This window comes from Limanda limanda, chromosome 9 (genome assembly GCF_963576545.1).
Source record: "Limanda limanda chromosome 9, fLimLim1.1, whole genome shotgun sequence".
Taxonomy (NCBI): Eukaryota; Metazoa; Chordata; class Actinopteri; order Pleuronectiformes; family Pleuronectidae; genus Limanda; species Limanda limanda.
In genome coordinates this window covers 23,803,720-23,827,589 of record NC_083644.1, presented here as the reverse complement: position 1 = coordinate 23,827,589, position 23,870 = coordinate 23,803,720, and the positions used below count along the sequence as shown (strand labels likewise).

The 23,870-nt window shown below is 39.2% G+C and overlaps 2 protein-coding genes across 2 annotated transcripts in view; both read left to right on the top strand.

The window, feature by feature from the left end:
• The first annotated feature begins 136 nt into the window (after positions 1-136).
• gabra5 (gamma-aminobutyric acid type A receptor subunit alpha5) lies at positions 137-12,104 on the top strand. Its single transcript, XM_061078919.1, is given in 5 exon segments — positions 137-154; positions 1,016-1,193; positions 2,562-2,803; positions 4,207-4,493; positions 11,786-12,104. Coding segments are annotated over 5 exon segments (1,044 nt in total).
• Positions 12,105-12,230: 126 nt separating this feature from the next.
• Positions 12,231-23,870, top strand: part of LOC133010695 (gamma-aminobutyric acid receptor subunit gamma-3) — a 52,060-nt gene continuing 40,420 nt past the window's right edge. Inside the window, exons 1-2 of the mRNA XM_061078308.1 lie at positions 12,231-12,283; positions 12,494-12,636. Of these exons, the coding sequence (XP_060934291.1) occupies positions 12,231-12,283; positions 12,494-12,636 (196 nt within the window). The remainder of the gene's footprint in view (positions 12,284-12,493; positions 12,637-23,870) is intronic.

The following is a 23,870-nucleotide window of genomic DNA, read 5'->3' as shown; positions in this document are numbered from 1 at the left end:
TCGTCGCATCGCTCAGACCATCCAAACTTTTTCTCCGCTCCCTCTCAACTCCCCTCCGCTTCAGTCATCTGTGCATCTGCTTGTAATCACCGCTTATCCAGGTCTGTTTTAGTGCTCGAGCTCAGGCAAGGCAAGGATGTATGTCCTCAATCAAGTGTGGCCTGGCCTGACAGAATGGGATGGACTGTCTGCTGCGCACACACATACACACAAACACACACACACACGCATAGAAAGAGAGAGAGGCAGAGACAGAGGGTGGCCGAGAGAGAGCTAGAGAGATATACAGGATGCAGATTGTGACAAGGGATTAGTGAGACAGAAAAATCCGATTTTGCCAGGAGAAAGCAGCAGTCATCTGTTGATTTTCTATAGTTTATCAGACTCCATGGCTCGACAGGATTTTTGAGAAAAAAAATCCTTCAAATGCAATCTTCGGCTGGTTAACAGGATATGATGATTTCTCCACTAACCTGTTTTTCCAAAATTTCGCTCACACTCTCACATTTGTAGTCTGGCTTGGAGGTTGTCAAGTAAAGTTTATACTTTGCTACTAAAATAGATAAAAACACATCCCAAAAACACAGATTTTTAATAAGAATAAGCTGAAGCCACATTGTTTTAAAAAGGAAATGTTTGAAAGAAAGAGGAACCCTCTTTTAAAATTCTTAGAACAGAAAACAGGACGAGGACAAAATCCAGTTTGTGAAAGACATGAGTAAAAACAAATTTATCAGTATTCTATCAGCTTAGGCAAAGCAGTTTCCAGATGTAACAGGACATTAAATGTAGTATGTCTGAAACATACCTTGTGTTTTAAGTAAGACAATGTAATTTTCAACTTGGTTTCGTTTGTCCTCTTATAGACACATATCGTTGAGGGGAATTTTGTATCACATCTATACTCCTGCCACCCCCCAACCCCCCCACCCCATTCATTAGATATTATTTTCTCCAGTACCTGCTATTTTTGTTGAAATTCAGAATTGGGATGACACTGTCAGAAAAGTAAAAGGCACACACTCTGCTGTTTTCTGCAGGTCAATACACCGTGATGATGGCTCACTTTTACCTGAAGAGGAAGATCGGTTACTTTGTCATCCAGACCTACATGCCTTGCTTCATGACCGTCATCTTGTCCCAGGTTTCCTTTTGGCTCAACAGGGAGTCTGTTCCAGCACGGACTGTCTTTGGTGAGTTTGTAAACCACAGACACATTATGAATATTTGTAACTTTTGTATTCATTGCCGGTAGATATCTCACTACCATGAGCAGCTCGGACTAAAACAAGGTATTCATCTGCCACACCTCCCCTCTCCCTTAGGCTCAGTCAGTTAAGTGTTTACCTATACAGTCTATGGCATTTGTGAATCTCAGTGAAAACAGAAGCAAAGCGTATAAGTACAGCTGAATGAAATTGATCCAATGAGAATATCATCCATCTGCGTGTTAGTGCTCCTATCAGTGTTTGAGCCTCTGATCACTAAATGTGTGTTTTAAAAACTTATTTTGTTCTCACTCTCCCAGAGTCCTGCATACTCTCAGTCGGCCTGCAAGAGGCAATTCGCTATAGTTAGCACGGCTAGCATTGTTACCATAGCTGTGCTGTACGTAGCCCTTACACTGTAAGATTGACGACATTAAATGCTCCTCAGAATGTGTCTTGATTGTCATCTGTTGGCTGGCTCCAGTACAGGTCATAAATTCCACTTTCTCCATGTTAATGGAAGGGATATGGACCAAACCAAAGTCGAAGTAGAGGTTAAATACATTTTCCTCAAAGATGGTTTGCCATTGTAGGTCTTAGAATTCTTATCACACTGATGTTTGTTCAAGTGTTTTTTAGTTAGTTTGGCTTTTCTTAGTTATTTGATCCAAGTTAAACATGTGATTGAAAACTGAGACCGACTTGCAATTGGTGGATTGAATGTATTTGTGGGACCTTGTCAACATCCCCCAATAGCTACTATGCAGACTCTGACTCCAAATGTGCAAGATGTCATAGTTTGTATCCGGGCCTATAGGCTGCTTTTTTTGTGGTTTCACAGCCCGGTAGTGGGCAGGAGACAGGTGTGTTTACAGTATTTGTGCGTTCAGAAGAAAAAGAGAGTTTAAGTTAGCGTGTCCACCTCTGGGTCATGTTAACATCTCTGAAATCTGTCCTGGAGCTATCTTGCTATATAAACATTGGGAGGGCCCATGGTTTTACAAGGAGGAACTCACATTCACATGCACGAAGACGCAGAGTTTTAACCAAAAGAACAGAGAAGCTCAGATCACAAAATACCATATCCTCTATATCTTTACATAGATAATAGCATCTGATTACATAATTAAATGATTAAAATCTCCTTTCTAACATTTAAATTGAGCCCTGAACAATATTTCAATAAAAATAAAAATGAAAGTAGAATTAAATAAAGATGCAAAACATGCATCGCCTGATATTTTATGATCCGTCTATAATGCGGTGAAATGTGCATTACTACAATTTAATCTGTTGGAACAACAGAATTGTGAGTCTAGTTAGAAAAACTGACCCAGTTTTCCTTTCCTCCAGGTGTGACCACAGTGCTCACTATGACAACTCTCAGCATCAGTGCTCGAAACTCGCTGCCTAAAGTGGCTTACGCTACAGCCATGGACTGGTTCATCGCTGTCTGCTATGCCTTTGTCTTCTCTGCACTCATTGAATTTGCAACAGTCAACTATTTCACCAAGAGGAGCTGGGCCTGGGATGGAAAAAAGGCAATGGAAGCCCAACAACCCAAGGTATTTTCTATTGTGTGAGTGAGTGAGTGAGTGAGTGAGTGAGTGAGTGAGTGAGTGAGTTAATGAGTGAGTTCATGTTCCTGCCAATCTGATAAATGTAACTTCAGCACTCATTCTCCTTGAAACGTTAACTCTATGTAGCGACTTAGGTGCTGCAGATACAGTACAGTTGGTTTTACCAGAATTAAAAAGTAAAGTTGCTGCTAAATGCTTCACTGTGTTCACTAGCTGTTCACACACTTTGTTCTTTAGCAGTTTGGTACTTGGCAAGTACCTTATATTGGGTTTATCAGAGTTTTGCATGGTTCTATGGTTGGCACTGTCAGGGCTGTGGGCCAAGGCCTTGCTCTGTGGAGTCTGCTTTGCTGTGCCTGTGCCTGCGTGGGTTTTCTCCAGGTACTTCGGCTCCCTTACACCATCTAAAGAAATGCAGGTTAAGTTAACTGAGGACTCTTAATTGCCTGAAGGTTTTAATGTGAGCTTGAAGGGTTGTTTGTCTCTATATGTCAGCTCCGCGATAGACTGTTGGTGACCCATCCATAGTTTACCCTGCCTCTCCAACCCTGCTATTCTAAAAGGATAAGCGATACAGGTTACTGGTTGGTTGGTTGGTTTGACGGATGGTGCCTGCTGCAGCTTAAAGGAGGTTGAATAGAATGTAGAGACAGAACCACAACATTCAAATTGCAGGCTTTTAAACTACAACACAATGAGCTAAAAAAAAGCTAAACAGCTCCCATAAACTGATTGTGACAGTAGAGTTGGGTGAAAAGTCTGTGTGGGCTCATATAAACAACTGCAATATTGATCAGTGCAGCTTAAATTTGGAAAACTGAAGAATCCCTCGCAAAAGATGAAACCCTCTTCAAGAGCTAAGGTCCAGTGTCTGTGACAGGAAGCCCCACATTTACATCCACAACCAGGAACATCATTGTATTAGTGATGCACTCAGCAGCTCAGTCCCATCAACAGTCAACAACACACAAATTCACACATTCAGTAAAAAAAAACTAACATTTCTATTTCCAACATTGTTGTAACACAATCAGCTAACGACACAGCGACAGGCTCTGTTACTCTCTTGTCTGTGTTACTTCCCGAAAGTAAGTGAGAGTGGTGGGAGGCGACGAAAGGAGGAGTGAAAACGTTGATGTAAAGTAAGAGATAAATTGGGCTGAATGTAGAAGTTAAAAATGGTGGATCAATTAATTCACTGCTGAGTGTGCCAGTGTTGTGGCAGAATGCCAGTTCATTATTGCCCAAGCACATTGATCCCTTCTTTCGAACACCTTTCACTGGCCAGCTCTTATTGTTATCTTGGTTTTTTCGTGTGTGTGCCAATGTTATTAATTTAAGTCATTGAATGTTCAGCACTGCTTTTGTTCAGAGTTGTGTGTACTTAAGCTAAATCAATGTATTTTTCTCCTCTGCAGAAAAAAGACCCTTTGGCTCTGTCTAAAAAGCCAAACAACACATGCTCAGCCGGTGTGAATTATACCACCAACCTTACAAAGGACACATCTATCTCCACCATTTCAAATAGTACAGCTGTTCAGCTCAAACCCTCTGAAACCAAGGCCCCAGACCCCAAAAAGACTTACAACAGCGTGAGCAAGATTGACAAGATGTCCAGGATAGTGTTCCCAGTCCTGTTTGGGACTTTCAACCTGGTGTACTGGGCCACGTACCTCAATAGAGAACCAGTAATCAAAGGGGCTATGTAAGCTCTGCGATGCCAGGCACTAAGTCCTTGTATCATAGATGTGTTTTCTTAGGTCATTGGGTTACATTGCATGTCTGTTGCTTCAGGAAAATGTTGCCATGTTTGCCTTAGGATTGTACAGATAGGATACACAACTTTTCCTCACAATTTTTTGTTTATCTCATTTTAGAACACAGTCACAGATTTAGGTTCTGTCAAATTCAGATTTATTTTTAAGTTAAGCATTTGGCATAATATTATAATATTTTTTCCTTGAGTCTACAGTAGATGATGGTAAACAAGGCCAAATGCTATGCAAAAACAAAATTTGTACTGTTACTCAAAACTGGCTTTTATCTTTGTAACTCTTACTTTGTACAAATGGGCTGGAGGTCCAGGAATGCAAGGCTGGGCCCAGGCACATGGAACTTTGCTTCCTTGTTAAAAGCAGTTGAATAGCCATGCTAAATGTGTTGCCTTCAGAGTGTGATAACTCATTATGAATGCACTGAAATCTCCTGCAATTCATTTTTCAGAAGTTTTAAACTTTCATTATACTTGTCATGATAAAGGACAGATGCGTTTTGCTCACCTTTTGCTACTTCTCTGAATCTAGAATGGCTAGTTTTCAATTAATATTGTTTTTCTGTTTATGTAAAGATGGCCGGACTTCAAGCTAAAGGGATAATGGCAGCTTATGTTTCTATGTTAAGAAATCATGTATGTACGTTTGGTTGTAGTTGAAGAAAAATTTACTTGTATATATGCCCTGCTTTTAGAAAAGCACCACTAAGCCAGTAAAGTTAGCTTCAATGTTATGCGTATACAGCAACACAGTTTTACTCTAGTCTAGTGCGTCATTGACTGGATGTTGAAAAAAAAGAGCAGACCAGCTTAAGCTTTAGCAATTTTGACAGAATATATGATGCTTTTTTTAAAATTTTATTTTATAGATAAGTTTGTTTCTACGAGCTTTTATGACAACTTGCAAATATTCTTGATACACAATGTTTTTGTCATAATGAACTTATGTGGTTAAGAGATTAACCTGAGCTGAACAGGTTTTCAGTCTTATCAGAGACAAAAAGTCACAATGACAAGGTTGTTGAAATTTAAATGTTTATCATTTCAAACAATGTTAAGGTTGCTAAATTTAGGATTTCAGGCCAAAGTGTAAGATAAAATATTGATATCAATTTGTCAATGAAGACAACTTTTTTAAAAGATTAGATGACACTTGGAGAAATGTGCTTATTCAGTTCTTTCAAGGAGTGAAAGGAGAATATTGAAACCACTCATATGTCTGTGCTGTAAATCTGAAGCCATGGTCAGTAGCTGGTTAGCTTAGCTGAGTATAAAGACTTGAATAAAAGTTAGTCCATTGAAGGAGCCAATTTTCTAAATATGCTGATTCATTATTTCCTGAGAGATAAATAAGAAGAACGATAGTATCATGTTGACTAACAATAAATATAACAATGCTTGGCTTGTCATAAAGAAAAGAGGGAGTGGCCATCTCAGACAAAAAGACTTGCACCACTGCTCAACATTTAACGCTAACATAGCATTAGCTTGAATGCTATCAAGGAGTTATACTATATTTTGAACTTGTTTTAAACTAAGAAAGAACTGCAGGTCACAAACACAACTTGTTTTTTATTTTTAATTCAGTTATTGTATCAATTTAGGTCGGAATAAGTTGTGTAATCATTGACTTTTTACCTTGGAGAGACGGTTTCCTCCATCTTAATGTCTTCATGCTGAGATAAGATAACTGCTTTTGGCCTGTAGCTTTAGTGCACAGATGTGAGAGTGGTTAGTATTACTTTGCTGGAAACTAATTTAAACACGTAAAGTCAAGCGTTTTGCATGATTGTCACAGCGATGGCTGCATGCACAACATACACTTGGGCAGAGTTAGCTTCGCTGTCTTCGTAGGTCTCTGAGATTGACATCTTAAATCTCTTGTCTGTGTGGCTCTAAGAACAACTGACAAATGAGCATGATCTACTCATGTGACTTTATGCCTTCTGTGTGGCCTGCCACAATTCAATACATCTATGGAGCACACCAGTTGTATTGGATTATGATTACTACATTTAAGGGAATTTTAGGTAGAGGCTGTTCTTTAAATGCAAATATCTCAAGCAATAAATAATGCTCATATGAATAATGACTTCTTTTGAGGTAATATGTTCTCATTTGACCTTCATTTTGTTGATGTCTTTTTATCCAGATTTGATCCTTTTGGCAATAGTCTTTTTCTATCTATGGTAACACTCTGATTCAATTGAGCCCTTTCCTCTTTGGAAGCACAGTTCTCTCTGACCATATTTATTTATTTTCCTTTTTTTTAAATGTATCTCATCTTATTTAAATTGTGTCTTTTTATGTAATAGGCCGTGCTGACCAATGGGTTTGATTGAAACCTTAACGCCTGTTTCTTTCTAAATTGTTATGCATACCGGATTCCAAATAAAGCTTTCGATGACTCCGTCTGTCGACTATTTATCCTGGTGGTTAGGATGAAATTTATGCTGTGTAGGGTAACATTGTAAACATTATGTCATAATAATTGTCACCAGTCAAGGATTTTACTTTTCTCTCCTGTGTGATGCCAGACAAACGCACACAGTATAATTCAGTGGATAGTGCATGGATCTAGAGTACAGGTCATATCTAGATACATTTATGCAGTGGATGTGATAAAACACTGGCTTAATCTTGCTTGATGGAACAACGGTCAGCGCGTGCTGTTTCTCCTTTGATTATACACATGCACATCCAGATCATGCTGCCTGTGCAGTTGGTGGATGGTTAAATCCATCTTGGGGGTCTCTGTGGCAGTAACATCTGGCTCACAGCTGTTTGTCAAGGATTTAGCTCCATTTAAGTTGCTTTTTCCATTCAGCATGTCCATACTCTACACCAAATTAAGCTGTCACTGATGGCACCAAATGACATCAATCATAGTATATAGCTTGAGAAGCAGAGATGGGCTGCAGTATATACTGATGGAGAGGACATCCTCTCATCCTGCATCACAGCTCCATCAAGACATACTCCACGCTGTCCTCTTGCTTGTTGACCTTTACACACACATTTTACACATGACACACTGATCCAGCCAAGAAAATCTGTTATATACCGAGACCGTTTGAAGCTGTAAAAGACTCAATTAAAAGGTCCACACTCTACGTAAATGCATTATATATACACAGTTTTATGTTTTTTTAAAAAGCTACAAAAGATCTGGACCAATCAGTCAAAGCTAAAATAACAAAACAAACTAAAAGGTAGAAACATTATACCCACAACAACAAAATTAAAAAAGAATCCAACGTTTGTCCTGCCTGAATCGGATTTACCCCCGATGGTGACCAGATTCTCCCTCACCATAATGTGGACAGGGCTGTGCACAATCCTAGTTAATTGACATTGTCTTTATGGTTATGATTATTATTAATGATCATAATGATGATTATAGTAATACATTATTTACAAAATTATATTAAATAGCATTGGTTGCGACAAGTTGAGGATAAGTATTATTTTTACTTATTGATTACGATTATTACTCTAATGATGATTATATTAATATTGTTATCATAGTGGTGTGATTATTTACATAAATATTGCTACTTCTATCATCATAATAAGATTGATTTTGTTTTAATATTATGTATTCTTGAACCTCCCTCCCTGCCCTCTCCACCAAATTATTATAATAAAATCAAGACTCTAAATGTATTAGTGTTTTTTATATATGAGAACAGCCAAAAGAGAGGGAGGTGCGACGAGGAGATAAGGACTGAGACAATATGTGCCTGGGATGACAAAGAGTTACAGACATTACTAATGGAGGCAAAAGGCCTTCACCACCTATACAATGCAGAACATTGCAGATGAAAAAGACAAGATGTCCATCTGAGAATTACTCATGACTACCGCAGAATTATTTAACCCACAAATGACTGTATCTTTTTATACTGAAGACCAAAGCCAGATGTTAGTGAGTGTTAACTGGTTTCAGTGTGATATGGACTCTAGAAACTCTAAAAGCAGACACAGATGTTGAAAAGATTGGTATTGAATGATGTAAACAGTGCATCATGATAAAGTGAACTATGGTCATTAAGGTCCAAGCCATATAGCTCAACCTAAATTGTTTTACCTAAATCTAAACAAGAAAATAATTGGCATGTTAATATGCCAAAATGAAACGTCTGAAAGAAAAATAAATCTACCTTTCAAAACACATTTTAATGTTGTCCAAACACAAAATCTCTAAGACGGTATTTGCACAAATGTCATTCTATACCAAAGTACTCAGTGTTTCATTGGGTTTCTCCAGGAGCACATTTTGTCACGAGGACACACAAACACAGACTCACAAGGTGAAAACTGTACCATGGGAACTATCTATGAAATGTCTTCAAAACTGCTTAGTCAGAAGGGACGTGAGGACACTGGCTGTACCTTATGTTCAGACTTGTATCGCAGCTACTTTATCAGGGTAGAAGGTTTCTATAGCCTGTTCATGTAGTTCACTGATATAAATTGATTTCTGGATGCTGAGTGAACACTTCAGCTACAGACCCAAGTTTGAATCTGCTTTTCCTCCCCAGTGGCACAGGGGACTTTATCTCTGTAGAATTTCTTTATTTATACAGTATGTCTATGGGCCGACTATACACACTAAGTCACTGAACTGCTTCAAGGGAACAAACTCTTTTGTTGATTATATCTATGTATCTTAGGACTGTGTTTATTTTCATGGAACATCACATATCCCTCCTTGTGTCATTTGCAAATAAGGTCTACAACATATCAGACAGAGTATTTTAAAACTAAAAAAATAGTAAATAAAAACTGGTATATCAAGAAAAGTGTCATAAAATGGAAGTAAAGCAAGCCAAGACTTTCTTGTTGATAGTCTTCCTTTTGATATCCCCCCTTGTCTTCAAGGTGTTTGAAAGTCTACTATACGAGCCCGGAGGAAAAAGCACGGTCATCTTCACTTCTTGTTTTTAACTTACAAACCTGGAAACCTCCTGTGAAGGAAAAGGAGAAAAGGAGACGTGACTGAAAAGCTCAAGTTCTCTGCTCACACTTTTACATCCAGGGCAACACTGCATAATTTGACATTATCTGTGTGACCTTTGATCTAATCAACACATTATTCTGCTCCCTTGCCAATCAATTCTCACTGTGTAGGAAATGTGGCAAAAGTGTTTGTATTTGGTGGTTGGATGATTGCTTATACAATGTTGATGTGTATGTTCATAGGCTAACATATTAATTAATCATGTAGAGTGCAGGTCTGAAATCTGTTAGCAGACCTCTGATATAGACTACATGCAATGTATGAAAAAATAAAAGCAGTTTAATCACTTGAAATTCTATAAAATCCACACACATGAACAGTTATAAAGCTAATTCCGTTTAATTTTATGAAAAAAATTGACTTTAAAATCTTCACTGCAGATAAACCAGGTAGAATGAGTATTTTTATGTGTCATTATATTACAGAGGGTATTGTATGAACCACTAGTTAACAAAGCACGAAGGTCCCAGTTGATTCATGTAGATGATATATGTCCTGTCCAAGTTTGTTGAGCTCCTTCCGCTGATTTGGTTCCCTCCCTATCGGGTTCAAGTCCTGATGATATCATCAGTCTTCACTATCTAGTTTCTGCTTTTCTCTTTTTAACCACCAGAGGTCGACAGCAGTCAGCTCCAGCAGCACAGGACAGAATGGGTATCAGGAGATCCCACTGTCTGTTGAGCCACATACTGAACCAGTCACCTTTAGACATGCACAGGCATGTGAGTCTCTGTTTGGAGCTGTGGCTTTGTGGTTTTGTCATGAAGATCTGCTGTCGGACTCACTCTGATGTTGTAAAGACATGATTCAAGTTGTTTGGTATCATCAGTATATGAAACTATTTACATATGTCAGCAGTCGATTCCCACCCGACAAGAATCCTCTGTGTTTGACAGTGCAAGACCTCCAGGGGCAGACAAAGGCAGTTGTCTGCCCCTGGAGACAACTGCTGTTGTCTCTTTCTTTCTCGGTGCACCAGTTCTCCACTCAGGCTCTGCTAGAATTATACATCCATCTCAAATGATAAGCAAGAGGGGCCTGGATGTTGTTGCAATATTCTGTAAAGAAAAACCTCTCATTGCTCCTCTACAGAGGCTGATTAAAGGAGCCACTTCACTTCATAATACTGACAGAAGGTACCCTTGTATATCATGTGGTCATTGTGTTATTTCCTCTCGTGTTGACAAGACTTTCTGCATTTGACTGTCGAAGGGTAGTGTGATTATTTATTTAATAGGGGCGGCCAATTCATTTCATTTGTCAGACAACACTGGTGGCGGTAGCAGGGTTATCCTGGTGACGTGATCATGGTTATCCAGGTGACGTAATCTGGTTTATCCTGGTTATACTGGTGATGTGATCAGGGTTATCCTGGTTATCTGGTGAATGATCAGGGTAATCCTGGTTATCTGGTGACGTGATCAGGGTTATCCTGGTGATGTGATCAGTGTTAACTTGGTTATCTGGTGACGTGATCAGGGTTATCCTGGTTATCTGGTGACGTGATCCGGGTTATCTTGGTTATCCTGGTTACGCGATCAGGTTATCCTGGTTTTCCTGGTGACGCGATCAGGGTTATCCTGGTTATCCTGGTGACGTGATCATGGTTATTCTGGTGACCTGATCTAGGTTTTGCTGGTTATCCTCGTGACGTGATCAGGGTTATACTGGTGACGTGATCAGGGTTATACTGGTGAAGTGATCAGGGTAACCCTGGTGACAGGTAGCATAGGATAGTAGCATCCAGCTGCTGTAAAAAGCTCTTGCAGCACATTGATATTCAAGCTTTAAATGTATAGAATAAAGCAGCTGCATAGACTCAAAGTGCAGGTGCATCACAAAAATAATATTCATTAAATTAGAACATTGAAAAGATGATATACGTCCTGTACCAAAGTCAGGAGACTTTGCAGCAAAGGAATGGGATTTGCTGCAGAGTGTTTGCCCCTGAAATTCCAAAAGTGTTTTGTGGACTCAAACACTTCACTCACCCCTCCATCAGCATAGTGGTGAGTAGTTAATAAGTGAATTTTCATTTTACGGTGATGTATCTCTTTTAACTATTTAATTGAAATGACAATATATTCAAATGCTAATATATATGATTGATTAGGACTTGATTCTTTGAGGTTAAAGTTAATGCTACTAGTATAAATGATTTATCCTAAAATATTGTTCCAAAGTCTTTTTCTTTCAAACCCAGTTACAGAGGCATGTTCTGTATTTGGCACATATGCCCACACGTGCTGGAGAAAGAGAAAAGAGAGCTCATCCTCATCATCACAGCTCCTGTTTGCAGGAGAACTGGAAGGAGTCCTTCAGAAAGTGACGCGCACTTACCCACAGAGGAGTTGGTGATGAATTGGAGGAGCTCTGGATACACTCACAGTGCGCGCACCCGCGTCTACGACCAGCAGTGCGTCCGCAACCGAGGATGCGACCGCAACTGCGAGAGAGGCTGCAGCTTCGAGTGGAAACGACCCGCGGGGAAGGATGTGACAACTCCGTCTTCAGACTTTTAACCAAGAGTGCATTTCTGCTGGATTACAAACTATGACGCGCTTTTCTCCGGCTCTGTGACACGCTCCCGGCTGCGCTGCGTCCTCTCACCCGTCTCCACTCTCCACTTGTTGTCATCCTGCAGAAACATGTCAACCAAACCATTGGCCTGTGTCCTGCTGCTGACACTGCTTCACACCTGGTGAGTGGCGCACTCTTCTGTGTGGCGCATCTGCGTAAAGGCGAAGCCATGTTGTGTTCCAGCAAAGCGCTGCGCTGCGAATGTTTGTCACCAAAAGTAAACTTTGTGTGAGTTTATGTGCAGGAGCCGCGTGGACGTGATCTTGATACATGTGTGCCCTACAACACCGTCCATGGCATCGCTTGTTTTAACCCCCTTCCTCCTCCGCAGCTCTCTGACACTGGAGTACGAGGACTACGAGGATGTCACAGTGAACCAAATGCTGGCTCCTAAATCACATGAAACCGACGCCACGGAAATACTCAACAATCTGCTGAAAGAGTACGATAAGAAACTCAGACCGGATATCGGAGGTAATGTCACCTTTGTCCCTCACGTTCTAATCGATGTATTCTCATCTAAAGAGCTGCAGTTTGCAAATACCCAGCCAGCATAGGGATCTGAGGGATGGAATTAACACTGAGCATATTGAGTTCAAAGTGTCCTGACCTGCAATGATATCATATATGAACAAATATATGATGTCTGTCAATCGTTAGTCAATTGTAATTAAATCTATACTAATATCTAATCTTTAACACTTCATTAAAAAGGCTGCTTTTACAATATGAGCCTGTATATCACTTTAAATACATACATTTTGCTATACTGCAATTAATAAGTTGCTGGAACATATCTACAACAGTCATTTATCACTATGCTTTTGTTGATATAATGCTACAGTGGTGTATGTGTCACATTGTGCTTTTGGTCAAATGGTTGTGACGCCTACATGACAGCTCATCATGGGCTTCACGTGTGTTGGGGTGAGTTCAGTGAAAATTATACCCTAAAATGTAGACTACATGTCACCTGGGAAGCATCAGCAGTGGAAATCAGTTGTTCATTCATCAAATTATTTATTCTGTTTAAACTGTACATATTCTATTCAATTTATATCTGTATATATACTGCTTTTACATAGCGTGTTTCCTGGTTCATTGCTTTAACTGATGGCTATTTTGGACTGACCTCTTTGCTGCTACAACACAGCAAATTTCCCCGTCTTACCTAATCTCATTTTATAAACATAAACTGTCTTCATAAGTTTGCAACTTAATTCTGTACAATATGATACGCACAGGCTTTGTTTGTCAGTGTAAGAAGATGCTGGATTTTGGCCGTGCAGTCAGCTGCTCATGTACGCAGTCCTAAGTGAAGCGGGAGAGGACACAGTGTGGTCATGTGCTGAAAGTCTGGTGTCTTCATTTTGGATCCATCAAGGATATGAGACCACGTCAGCTGCTTATCTGCCATGGTTTGAATTACACTTAACTTATCAAAAGGCAGCAGTGCATCCAATTGTAGTGATACTAGATTAACAATATGAATATAGTTAGGTTAAATGTAGGTTTATAGGTGTAATCTTTCTCTAAGGCTGTGCACAGTCTAATCTGAGTTTCTGTCTCCAAGTGAGAATGACCCACTTCTTCAGATGTGTGTTGCCTACCCGCTGACCTACAGTAGCAAAGGTCAGCATGTAACTCATCAGCTTGTCTTCATGAATACAAATTACATTTGGAGATTGAAACTTTGAGTGGAGGAGAGAGATATGAGTGCTACAATTCAATTACTCTTGTGCCTTTTCCATTTTCTCACGCCATGTGAGATGATCAGACCATGTGTTACTTGTTGGTTTTGATGAGACTGGCTCTTCCTCTGTTACTCCAAATGTCTGTCAAGGCAACTTCTATCTCTCTAGAAAATACCATGGTTTGTGTTATTTTTCAACCATCCAAGCTGTTTTGTTTTAAAGCAACAGTCTTGAGCGGCTGACATATCTCAGACATGATTGCCTCTAGTGCAGTTCCAGTTCTAAACCTGCCTGTTCTCTTGTCCTGTTTCAAAGCTCTAGATCTACTTCAGAATTATTCCTTGTCACTTGTCAGTACTGAGTCCTCCTCAAACAGTTACTACATACTATCACTTTGTATTGTTTGTGAGCTGGATGGGGTGAGCAGAGGTTTTTATGAACAGTCTATGGTGCAGAGTGAATTTTGTGTTCATCCTACCTAGTTTATCTAGAATGCTTTTCTTCATGTGACACAATCACATCAGCCGAAGCTTGAACATTTATGCGGTTCTATTTCTGGTATTTTGGTACAGGTGCTTGGAGCTGAAAGAAAGGCCGAAAACAAACATTGAAAGTTTAATGTCACATACTATGGATCTCTCATTCGCTTTTCACACAAGACATGAACAAGTATAATAATAATTAACTGAACAGGGTTCAGTGGGATGCTCTGGTTGACAGCAATGTTCACCTTATACAATACACAAGTAAATGCTACGGATCAGAGCTGTTTTTGCAAGTGGCTGTGACCTATAAATTCACCACGTCTAAGCAGATGGCAGAAGAAAATGTTATCTTGGAGCTTGACCGGGCAGAGCCCCCCCCCCCCCTCTCTCTCTCTCCCTCTGTCTCTCTCTCTGGACAACTGTCTCAGTGTCACCCTGGGTCCAGGTTTGCAGCCGCCTTGTACCTGTTGCATTAAACTACATCAAGAGGTACAGGACAACTTCACCTAGTGGGACTATTTTACCTTGGAGATCAGCATTAAAGTGATGAGCTCTCACTCTGCAGCTACATTTGGGGAGCAAAATGTTCCAAGTAATACGTTTTTCACTGACAAGAAAAGGAAATACTCAAATTGAAGAACCTGAAGAATCAGGGAGCAGCCCTAATATGATGTGCATATCTATGCTTTATACTAGGTCACTGCAATGACACAAGAAAAAGACGGTAACTAATCTCTGCATTGGCTCCGCATCCTGTGTTGTGGATCAAATGCACAGAGCACAGAGCAGACCAGACAAGCAAACAGCTTCATACGATGTCTTGACTCCAGAACTCACGCAGCTCTCCAGTACAGGAAGTTGCCACGTATAGTTAATTTGTAATGATTCATGCACCTTACAGCAACACCACAAGAAAAGCCTCAAGATTCACAAGCCTCCAAAATCTGCCATGACCTTTTGAATGAATGAAGGAACTTATTTTCTTTCTTAGATAAGAAAAATATTTTCACTAAGTGATCATCTAAGCTTTGTTTCAAACATGCACTCATAACAAACATAAATGTAAAGATTACAAGTTTAAGATGGATAATTGTACTAGTTGGAGCCATTTTATTTGAGAGCAAGTTTGACTATAGCTGACCAGCTGAGACTAATAAAGCCAGTGACATCACAGACTGTTGAATGAGGTTAGACGAGAGACAAACACGCCCCAGAGAAACAGTTTTTGAACCGCACACTCTTAAGTATGTTGATTTTGCATTAATTACCGTTTGAAATTTTGCTACTTTGGACTCAGACGTTATTTAATTATTATATGTTAAGCTACCAGTTTACTTAAATTAGACGTCAGGCCACCTCATATACACAAATTCACACCACACGTATGCACTCATCCACCTTGTCTCTGCAACGGGACCCGCAAGCAATTCAACTCATGGTAAGAAGACAATAAATATGTGCATGCTAGAAGTCTCATATGGCATCTGACTGGCTTTAATATCAAAAGGAGGAAAGAAAGCCAGAACAGTACTGTCAAATGGTATCTCCTAACCAATCACAGTGACTTCCTGTACAGGGTGACTGTGAACTCAAAGTAGAACTACAACCTGACATATTCACATTTTTGTTGGTGTTTGCATTGAAAGACAATGTGTTTTTAGGGGGATTTTTAAAATTTTGGAATGAGCCAGACGGAGCTTGACTTTCCTCTTGGTGCTTTTTCTTATGATATGCTAAGCTAACCAACTGCTGGCTCTATTCATGGATATTACAGTACATAACAAAGGTGCAGTTAATCAAATAACCATGCATGCATTTCCACACAATGAACTGATGTCCTCCTGTGCCCCTTGAGGATCCAGGGCCTATAGTGATAATTGGATTAGCTAATTAGGTAACTGTAGGGTCAATCCCATTCATGGTCTATCATCTGCATTACTTGAGTATTATATTACATCTGTTACTATGGATACCACACCAGGTAAACTCCATCTGACAGAGAGAGAGGACGTAAAAGAACAAACCGGTACACTGGACATCGTGCTCACACATCGAGCCGTGAAAAAGACATTTTGACGTTGTCCTGAGAGAGATGAACTCACTCTCACACCCTAAGTGTCACTCTGACTCCAATGTCTCCTCATGATTCTTATCCCATATGGTGTTTTTTTTGTCATTCACACTGTGGCACCTTTTAGGTAATTTCATTTACCTCCTTCCACGCTCTAAATCCTAGCTTGTCTCTCGAAACACATACAAAAAATAATTCAGTGTAATAAGTTAAAGATTTTCTAACAACATCAGGAGACATATGGACAGAGCACCACCCAGGCATATATGTTGACGAATCAGCTGCCTCCTAACCTGATGGAAAAACAGGGAAATGAATCCTATCCCTGGAAGCTAATGGCACCTATTACCTAAAAAAAAACAATCCTGTAGAGCCACACTGTTATTAAATGTGTATTTACATTTATATAAATCATTATTTTTCTTTCACGAAAACTTGATAATTTATCCTCAGGACCATTAAGTGAAATAGGGCACAAGTGAATTGTGATACTGAACAAGTTGCCCAAGTTACAAGAATTATACATTTACAGAGGACAATTTCTGTGTAGCCTTGTACACAAGCTCACCTCTTAGACCATTTTGTAACCAATCAGGAGCTTTCAATTAAATGATAGTGTTTAAGCACTTTAAACAAAAGAGGCTGTTACTTTTTTTCTCTCTTATTTGCCACTTGAGTGCAGAGGAAACAAGCATTACTTACATTTAAGATAATATGGAGTATGTAATATCAAGTAAATCAGCTGTTTATCTTGACATACTAACTTCTACAATTCACATGATAGTGGAGGGAAAAGTGCATTAATTTACATTTTCTTTTGCAGATTTTTCATTTTCATTATGTTTTGTAGCCAGAGAAACTAGTGGATGACATTATCCCGCCATGTTTAAATGCCAAATTTGGAAGCTGTGATGCGTTTGAGGTGTCATATTGTATAAATTGTGATTGTATGCATTAACTGTAGACTATATAGATAGACAACATCACAGCTTCCCAAAAGTGAAGCCAAAAACCTCTTAACTGCCCCCTGGTGGCTGGCTGTCGAAAGGTCCTTAATTTTTCTCATCCATGTTAATGGAAGGACTGTGGACTACACTAGAAATTCATAGTACACTTAAAAAAACCCGTTTCTCTCAAAGATGGTTTCTGTCATTTTAGTTCCTATCACACTGGGATTTGTTGCAGGTTTCTTTTCCCAGGAGTTATTGCTTTGATTAATTATTTGATCTAAACAGGTTGAAATTTGATGGTTGACAGCTGAGACTGAGTAACGATTGGTTGAAAGTGTGTGTGGATGGGACCTCATACTGCAGCTCTATACCCAAATCTCTACTGCGCACTCTCTGGCTCCAAATTACGTCCTCCGTGCAAGATGGCAGCGTTCGATCCAGGATATTTTTTCTTCTTTTCTTGATAGAGGGAGGAGATGGAGACGGCTTAAAATCATATACAGACTATGAAAATGACCTTTTCACCAAGCAACCTTAGACACACCCACCCACACACACAACTCATATTCTTTTATATAAATAACACATGTATTACCAGTCATTACAGAAATCTTATTGTACAGCCAACCTTTTTATCTGTCGTGGATTATTGCTATGTCATTTATAGGCACTTATCTGCCTCTGTCCTTAAACCTCTTGATGCAGAATATCTTTGCACCCTTGGATTTATAACTACGGACGACTTAAGAAGGCATCACGAGAAAGTGGGTTGCAGTTGTTGGCTGAGAGAAGAGAACAACAAAGCCTTATTTTTATCTACAAAGTTCATATTGGCAAACCTCCTGGGTACCTGACATCTTGTTTCAGCTATAGCTGACCTTCACAAGGAACTAGGTCTCAATAGTTTTATGAGATTCAAGGAAACATTTCAGAAAGATTGAGAAATTTACTGTTACAATTTATTAATCCCACAAGTGGAACAACATGCAGAAAAAAGCTAAATTAGATGAGCTAATCCCTTTTAATCTCGTTAAATCCGTTTTAGCTGACTCAGGGCCGATTCGAATGCTTGTGTGTTAATTGGGCTTGTTTATATATTGCTTTAATGTTATATAGTGTGTGTTTTTTACATTGCATTTTATGTTTATTTCGCTTTATTTCTTACGTGTTTCTTACATAATTGTTTTTACATTTGGGGATTATTGTTTCTTATATTGTAAAATGAATCAAGACATGTTTGAAAAAGAGCTTTCTCTCACTGGCATACCCTGTATAAATAAAACTTCCAAGTTTTAAAATTCAGAGTAAGGGCAGGGAGAGAGAGGAAAACTCTGACAGAGAGAAGACACAGTTAGTGGTTTACAGTATTAGTGTGATATTAATGCATGGAGAGAGAGAGAAGATGTAGTAGAAGAACAATAAGTGCTCAGTGCATGATGAGACTTCCGCCAGCACTCAAGGCCTATAGATGGTTCAGGGCTAAACTGAGCCAGCCCGAACTATAAGCTCTATCAAAGAGTGAACTCAAAAGTCTAACTTTAAGTCTAACTTTAAATGTAGAGATGGTGTCTCTCTCTTGAATCCCAAACTGGAAACTGATTCCACCAGAGAGTCTGGTAGCTCTTGGAGCTGCCTCCCATTCTTTACTTTTAGATACTATAGGAACCATAAGTAAGACTGTATTTTGAGAATGATGTAGTGATCTATTGGGATAATGAGATACTTTCCAATATACAAGATAAAAGTCAAGAAGTGCATAGTCTAGTTTACATCTAGCCTCATAAATACTTAAAGCTGTGTGTCATCTGTGTAAAATGTTCCCGCACAAAACCTTGTGGAACTCCATGAATAACTTTTGTGTGCATCCGTGAGTCAGTGAGTAAATGAGCTACAATAAACCTACAATAAATATGATAAGTATGACTTTAATCAGCGTGGTGCAGTTTCTTTAAATCGATTTAGCACTAAGATCCAGCAGCACTAGTAAAGAGAAAAGTCCATTGCCTGAGGCTAAGAAAACATCATTAGGATCTTACAGTGGTACTGTTTCTGTGCAGGAAAGGGTTCTAAATCCTGACTGAAAATCTTCAAACAAACCTGCACAAATAATCATGTAATTGGTTTGTAAAAGCCTATTCAAGGGTTAAAGAACTGAAGGGGTGGATATAGGTCAACAGTGTTAAAATATCTGGGTCAAGGGTAGAATTGAAAGTCCTGGTTTAATTATTGTAATCTCTGCAATGAGCAGCCTGTTTCTAAAAGACAAGTTGATGGTTAAGATAAAATAACTATTAAGTCAGCTCAGAGAGATCTATAGAAGGGAAGCAAATAAATCAGGCATTACAGTGGAGTTGAAGGCTGCTGTACAGGACAACACTTAACCTACCACCAGTTATGGGAAGAAAGTAATGAATTTTTCTCTGATGATCTTAAAAGAAAAATGTGAAGAAGCTCATGAATTCATTTCTGCTGCAGGAACAGGCAGCTCAGAGAGAACTATGGCTCTCTGTCAGCAGGTCTACACTCCTGAAGTGGAACCTGAGGTTGTTCTTCTACTAATGATGAATAATAAGAGGTTCTGGTATTATGGAGGCTTTTATTGTAGGCTATTAAACCATCTTTCCAGGCGAGGTGAAATTCACCCAGTTTGGTGAAATGCCAATGAGCCCCAACACTTCCTTTCCGACATCCGGAGGTCTGCTGTAAGGCATTTGTTAGTGAATTGTACCATGGAGCTAATCTCCTCTGATGCACTACCTTCTTTTTCAGAGGGGCAGCAGTGTTGAATGTTGTACGCAGCAAAGCTGCTGCAAGATTAACAAGATAATTTTCTTGTGTGGGAATAAAGCTGAGATAACAAGTTTTCCATAAATTTGATTACAGCCTTTTCAGACAGAAACTGGCTGTAATAGAATTTTTGTGTGGTCCATTATTGTAAACTCAAACTTAACCAAAGACGGTCAAACAGAAGTCAGAGGAGTTTTAGAGGAATATTATTAAATGTTCAATTTCTTTGCCATATGATTGAACAGGATTAATACTACATGTATTAATGTATTATTTTGTCTGTACCTAGCACTTATCCAGATACAAAGTCTGAGGCTTCAGATAAATATTCAGAGTGTACCACAGACCTGTATTCCCCCCTGGCTACCTGGTCAACGTGGACTAAATGAATTTGTACGGACAACCTCAAAGATACCACAATAGACTAAATGTGAGCAATTAGCTTTGTATTTTCAATTCCACAAACGACAAACCAGAGATGAGTAAATTAGAAAGTCATTTGTTGTGATGCTTGCCCTTACATAGCAGACGGTGCACTGAAGTAATTTGACCTCATCCTCTTGAGCATAAATGAATGTGACTTTTTAAAGGTTGTAATTAACCATGCGTAAGCAACAAGGGGCATATCCACCACATGTCTTGAATGTAAAGTGACGTTGGTGATGTTGAAGCATTTGAACTAAACAACATCACTAGTTCCAAGCGTCTCTCTACATCAGATTTGGAGAAAATCCCTTTGTAATTGCCAGCAGCGTTTTTTGTTTCTCTATTGTGCATAATGTCAAGACACAAAACGTTTAAAGCTGACACCATCACAGTAACATCATAGGCTTTCAGCATGACACGACGAAACAGAAGATTTAGAAATATAAGTACAAAAAATACTGGTGTAGAAGAAAGTACAAAAGGAATGTTGTTGCAACCAGCACCTTTTCACACACAAGAAAAATCACAGACAATCAGACACTTAGACTGTCACCCAACTATATAGTTTACAAAAGAGGCTGTCAGGATCTGTCAGAAGGAGCTCTGCAGATAACAGTGGTTGATTAATCTTGCTAACACATTGTGGGTTTATTTCATTGTAGTTAATCAGAGCTGTGTGTTGCAATGTCAGGGGAACAAAACTGGTGAATTGTGAGGATGGAGGAATAATTCAGGCCTGTTGTTTAACTCTCAGATGTGCATTTTACAGAACTCTGGTTGCCTTATATTTAGTTGTATACCAAGTCAGTTGCAGGAACCAGAATCCGACTTAATCACTCCCCCAGATATGATTACATAGATATGATGGGAGTGATGAGCAAATACTTGTAACCCCCCTGTCAGAGCCTAGGGGCTGAAGCAACTAGCAGCAATACTGACACAGCAGCGGGGGCAAGCTAAGGGAGTTATGAGACATTTTATCAGCTTAAATAGACCGCCTATAGGGTGGGTGTGTATTATAGATGATTGTGGAGGGTAAGGTATGTCACATGATGTATGTCACATGATTAGAACAGTGCAGCTCGAAGGGTTGCTCCATTTGTGTCAATTATTAAACCCTAAAATCTTTTCTGCAGATAAACCAGGTAGAATGAACACAAAGTTTTGTAACTAGACAAAGTCCTGCACCCAAACTATAAAAAAGTGACAGTATACTGTAGAACTGTTTGAGGACTCACTAATGACAAGGAATAATTCTGAAGTAGCTCCAGAGCTTTAACACCGAAAAAGAGAACAGTATATCTAAACAGGCAGGTTTAAAATAGACACTGCACTAGTGCTTTAAATAAGGGTCAAGGATTTCATGCCATTGTGCAGTTATTTTCATTTAACTAGCTCTGCTGTCTTCCTTACTGGGTGACAGATGAACGGCTGTGGTACCGTTTGCCTGAGGGAGGTGATCTGTTCTGCTTTTTGAATATTTCAGAGCCTTTGGCATTTCTCAAGTAGCAAACCTAGACATGGAGACAAGAGGCTGAAGTCTTTATAGCATCAGTTATCATGCCACGGCTCAGAGGATGAAGACACAGACTACAGAAAGAATACGGTGTGACTGACTACATGAACTGCTTTCCTGCTTATGGAAGTGATTGTTAAAGAAAAAACACATGGCTTGCTGCTTCGACACAGTAAAAGAACTGATCTGCCCTTGAAGTTTTCCATTTGTATATGAAGGAAATAAAGAAACAGTACTGCCTTTGATTCATACAGTTAGCATAGCTATTCCCAGACATGCACTGAGGGATCCTTCACAATTTGTCTGTGGAGGAGTATGTGAGAAAACAAATGCCAGAGTGAGAGCCTCCAGATCCTCCGCAGACTTTCTTTGCCTGGCTCCCAAGTGTAAAGTCTGCAGAATCCCATGTGAAACACATAAAATTGATAAAAACAAAAATAAAACAAACATCTCTGGGTGAAAAAGCGGAATCACACATGTAGAGGACATCGATGAATATATCAAGAGAATTTATGGTGATAAGAGCCGACACCATGGTAGATGTGGTGTAAACCAAAACACTTTCTTGCAGTGAATATTATGAGACACTATATCCAAGCTATGAGAAAATGGTGGTTTTATGTTATAGGTTCATAGTTATGTGCTAGTAAGTCCCAATTTTCAGATAGAAAATCACAGTCATTACAAAGGTAAGGGCTGTTTAATAAACTTTAAGAAAAAAATTCAGATTATGAAATGTTGAATAAATATGATGCAGAAACTGGATAGATTGACTTTGTAAATAAAAATCTTGATCACTGAATGAAGTGAGTTTTGTATTTTAGGGGGAGGTTTCTCTTCAGTATGTCGGTGAAATCTTTTTATCACCCTACTCCTCTGTTTGTATGTGGAACTCATATCTCAATGACCTTATCTTGGCTTCACTCTTGACATGTGTATGGTTAATGGTCCAAGGAAGTGCAGTATGGCATTGGACACCTGATAATTTCACTATTAACACTAAATAAACTGGTAAACAGCGCCTTGCAGTCAGTGGGGCCCAGGCTTAATGAACAAAATGTCTGGTTGGAGGCCTGCAGCTCAAAAACTGGTGCACCAGCAGTAAATATGTCCCTTCGGAACGTTCTGATGATTTGGATTTTTTTTTTTTCACCATATCAGACTGACACAGACAATCACGAGAGACACAGGCGTTGATCTCCATCATGGCCGCAACATTCATTGAATCACCTCCTCTTTTGTAATTTCTCAACAAACTAAAAGCATGTTGTTTTTTGTTGCTGCAATTCTTTATATCAAGTGGAAATACAATTGTGTTGCTTGCCAAACAGACCTCTGAAGTTGCCGTTCAATGTAAGAAAAAATAACAGTTCAGTAAATCATTCATACTTTAATATAAGCTACAACCCATTATATTATGATCATTTTTATCTATTTTCTATGTTCATCATCTAAAAAAAATTGTTCTTGTGAGTATTGGGATTTTGATTGATGTAGTTAATCCTCTTAAATCCCAGCACTGACCAACCGTCACTAATATGCAGAGTGGGCAACACCTACACACTGCCTCGGACCTTTTTGTGATTAGTAATGAGGGTTTATTGAAAATCAAAGGTGGATTATCATCCAGACAGAGGAGCCGTTCAGGAGAGGATGTGGTGGGAAGATGAAAAACCCACTCTGGACATTACACAGGGCATCACAGGTCAAACTAATTGTTCAGTCTGACCTTTAACATCAGAGGAAGTCATTCAATATTTCAGACGTTTCTAAACAGAG